Genomic DNA, 4,286 nt, shown 5'->3' on the forward strand with positions numbered 1-4,286 from the left:
CAATGGACGGAGTAACAAACTCAGAAATTAAGCCACACACTTGCAATAATCTGATTTTCAACAAGGCTGACAAAAACCAAGCAATAGAGAAAGGATCCCTTATTCAGTAAATGGTGCTGGGATGACTGGCTAGCCACATGTGGAGGTATGAAACTGAACCCTTTCCTTTCACCATATATAAAAATTCATTCAAGATGGATTAAATATTTAAATGTAAGACCTCAAGATGTAAAAATCCTAGATGAAAACCTAGGAAATATTCTTCTCAACATTGGCCTTAGCAAAGAATTTTTGACTAAGTCCTCAAAAGCAATTGCCATGCAAACAAAAATTGACAAGAGTGACCTAATTAAACTAAAGAACTTCTGCACAACAAAAGAGTACACAGACAACCTGCAGAATGACAGAAAATATTTGCATCAATAGAGTACACAGACAACCTGCAGAATGACAGAAAATATTTGCAAACTATGCATCCAATAAAGGTCTAATATCCAGAATGTATAAGGAACTTAAACAGATAAACAAGCAAAAAAGTTTAACCCCATTAACAAATAAGCAAAGGACATGAACAGATCCTTCTCCAAAGAAGGCATGCAGGCCGTCAACACACATGAAAAAAATCCAAATGCTCATCATTAATCATCAGAAGAATGCAAATCAAAATCACAATGAGATACCATTTCACACCAGTCATAATGGCTATTATTAAAAAAACAAAACATGCTGATGAGGCTGTGGAGAAAAGGAAATGCCTATACACTGTTGGTGGAAATACATTAGTTCAAGCCACTGTGGAAAGCAGCCTGGAGATTTCTCAAAAACTTGAAACAAAGCTACCATTTGACCCAACAATCCCATTACTGGGTATATACCCAAAGGAAATCAGGTCGTTATACTATCAAGGGTTTTCGGTGTTATGCTTTTCTTTTCTTAATGTACTCTCCAATAGATAAGACATCCATTACTATGCTTTCAACTACTCCAATGACTCCCAAGTTATTATTTCTATCACTCTAGTAGAATTGTATTACCAATCCTAAACATCTCACTTACATGTTCAAAGCCCACTGCAAACTTGTCAATGCATCTGAGTTCTCAGTCTCTATTGTGAATGACAATCTGTCTACTCACAAAGTGACTCCTTTTTCCTTCACTGAATATACTTTTCTATCAAATATGTGACTAGTGCCACTACTTTCCGAATGCTTTAGAATCTATTTCTTCATCCTCATTATTTGCAAGATTATAATACACATGGACTAGGCACTTGTAAACTTAATAAAATCCTAAGCCCCCCATCAACAGAAAAAACACCTTGTTGACCAAAATGTCTCCAGAAAAATTGTAAAACCAGTTCCCAGTCATGACAGGGTGGGAAGTCAGATGTGCCTTGTTATACTTCCTCTCTTTTGAGGTTTAGACACGATAACTGACCGGTATTAAGATAGAGATTATAAGACTGACAGAACATACTCTTTATGACAATAAGATTCCAAATTATAAACAGAACTTAAGGCCACACCAGGCAAGGTTTAAGTCAGGCACCTCTACACTTAAAGAATAAACTGTGTTCTAACTGCCAGAAGGATTTTTTCTTTTTCTCTAGCAGCTAAACAGGCACTGGCCTCAAGATAAGCAAGATTAAAACAATTTGCAGCTGCACCAGATGCTCAGTAACTGAACCCCCTGCTAACAGACATCACTACAGCTTTGATTGGACAAGAGACTGATTTCAATAACTTTCTCCAGATCAGAAGAAAACCGACCATGGATGGGTTCTGGCTGGTTTACAGAGACAGTGCATTTATGTGCCTTCATGTCCTGAGAAGACCTTTTGATGTATAGGGCCTAACTGTTACACATTTAAATGTTAAGTCTCCACTCCAATGTGAACATGGGTTGTATGTTACATACATGTTTGTTCAATATGCATGTGCCAAGACCACCTTCATGAATACTCATAGATCCTCCTGTAACCTGTTGAATATGCATATTTAGCCAACTTATTTAGCCTAAAGCTCCTACCTTAAGCCCTCCTCCTTTGATGTGCCTGTCTCTGGTCTTGGCCAGAGGCATGCTTCCCAGCCTACTTGATGGCCACCTTGCAGGCTATCACCCCTTATAAGAAATAAGTCTCCTCTCCTTTTCTAAACTTACCAATAGTGATTTTCTTCAGTTAACACACATTACATGCATTTCTGTCACCTGCATTTTAAAAGTAGATTATTTGATCACATTTTTAGAATTAAAATAATTGCATTTGATTTCTTCTATTTCTCAAAACAGTTTCCATCTATTACAGGAATATGAAAGAAAATTAAAATGGTATCATAATAAGAGTGTATTTTTCTCTCAACTTCCCTCCCTATTTGCTTTATAAGTCTTAGTGAGTGCTCTTTTACATTTACTGCATTTTATTTCAGGGATGTCAAATGAGGACATGGAACAGGATAATGCAACATTGCTGACAGAGTTTGTTCTCACAGGACTTACATACCAACCAGAGTGGAAAATGCCCCTGTTCTTGGTGTTCTTGGTGATCTATCTCATCACTATGGTGTGGAACCTTGGTCTGATTGCTCTTATCTGGAATGATCCACAACTTCACATCCCCATGTACTTATTTCTTGGGAGTTTAGCCTTTGTTGATGCTTGGATATCTTCCACAGTAACTCCCAAAATGTTGGTTAATTTCTTGGCCAAAAACAGGATGATATCTCTGTCTGAATGCATGATGCAATTTTTTTCCTTTGCATTTGGTGGAACTACAGAATGTTTTCTCTTGGCAACAATGGCATATGATCGCTATGTAGCCATATGCAAACCTTTACTATATCCTGTGATTATGAACAATTCACTGTGTGTACAGCTGGTAGCCTTCTCATTTTTAGGTGGCTTCCTCCATGTCTTAATTCATGAAGTCCTTATATTTAGATTAACCTTCTGCAATTCCAACATAATACATCATTTTTACTGTGATATTATACCATTGTTTATGATTTCCTGTACTGACCCTTCTATTAATTTTCTGATGGTTTTTATTTTGTCTGGCTCAATTCAGGTATTCACCATTGTGACAGTTCTTAACTCTTACACATTTGCTCTTTTCACAGTCCTAAAAAAGAAGTCTCTCAGAGGCATGAGGAAAGCCTTTTCCACCTGTGGAGCCCATCTCTTATCTGTCTCTTTATATTATGGCCCACTTCTCTTCATGTATGTGCGCCCTGTATCTCCACAAGCAGATGACCAAGATATGATAGACTCTGTATTTTATACAATTGTAATTCCTTTGCTAAATCCCATTATCTACAGTCTGAGAAATAAGCAAGTAATAGATTCATTCACAAAAATGATAAAAAGAAATGTTTAGATCTCATTGTAATATTTCTCATGTTTAGTAAAAAGAATTTTGCAGTTAGATAAGGTGTTTTGTTAAGTGTTCAAAGTTATTGTAATTATAATTGTTTTAGCATTTGAGTGACTTAAGGTTTTATACCTAATAAACTCCTTGAAATATTTATATATGTTATTCAAAAGCATTCAAGGAATTTTAACGAGGTGTTCATGTCATATTAGATTATTAAAAGAGGAAACAAATGAAAATGTTTACAGGTTTAAATACCCTTCATGTGGCTTTACAAATGCATTAAGTGTTAAAGCACTGTAGTTCCTCTCAAAAGTATTTAAGTAGGAAATATAATACAGCTGACAGAATTGCATGGTCTGGAAACACATCACATTTAACTGCATTGTGGTGGCAGGTTTGTGTTTGGTTGAGCTGATCAAGATCTCAGGAATCCGCTGTCCCTCAAAAGGTCTTTTACTGCAGATTATTGGAAATGGTGAATTTCACTTCTTATAGGAATTTAACTCATATATCACTTGAAACAATAAATAGAATGGAAAATGCAATCATAAAATGAGAAGTGAGTTAAAACTGCCAAGCAAAGCCAAACTCTAAAAGGATACTTTTACCTCTATTCATTTCTATTAGTAATAAGAAGAGGCAAGTTGCCTCTCTTTACTTATGATGCCTTCAGAGGCCTGTTACAGTTGTATTTGTATGATACTGGAAAACATGAAAAGATTCACATTGCTAAGGAACTCAGAAAGCTACTAGATAATTTAAAAATTAAGTTAGCGTGGATGTAGAGAAGAAAAATGCCAGAGGAGAAAGTAAATGATATCAATTTTTCTAGAATTAAAAAAGGAAAGCAATGAGAAAAGGAAATCAGTAATATTTCCATAATTGTTGGCATTTGTTATGGATAAAAGGTGGCCTT

At 35.7% G+C, this 4,286-nt stretch overlaps 1 protein-coding gene across 1 annotated transcript; it reads left to right on the plus strand.

The window, feature by feature from the left end:
- Positions 1–2,428: 2,428 nt before the first annotated feature.
- LOC105501621 (olfactory receptor 5H2) lies at positions 2,429–3,373 on the plus strand. The gene has a single exon (XM_011927626.1). The coding sequence runs from the start codon at positions 2,429–2,431 to the stop codon at positions 3,371–3,373; it is 945 nt and encodes a 314-aa protein (XP_011783016.1).
- Positions 3,374–4,286: the final 913 nt, after the last annotated feature.

The sequence above is a fragment of the Colobus angolensis genome, unplaced genomic scaffold, assembly GCF_000951035.1.
Source record: "Colobus angolensis palliatus isolate OR3802 unplaced genomic scaffold, Cang.pa_1.0 Scaffold73, whole genome shotgun sequence".
Lineage (NCBI taxonomy): Eukaryota > Metazoa > Chordata > Mammalia > Primates > Cercopithecidae > Colobus > Colobus angolensis.

Bases quoted from the DNA above. Each gene is read 5' to 3' on its own strand.
- LOC105501621 (XM_011927626.1), top strand. From the start codon at position 2,429: ATGTCAAATGAGGACATGGAACAGGATAATGCAACATTGCTGACAGAG.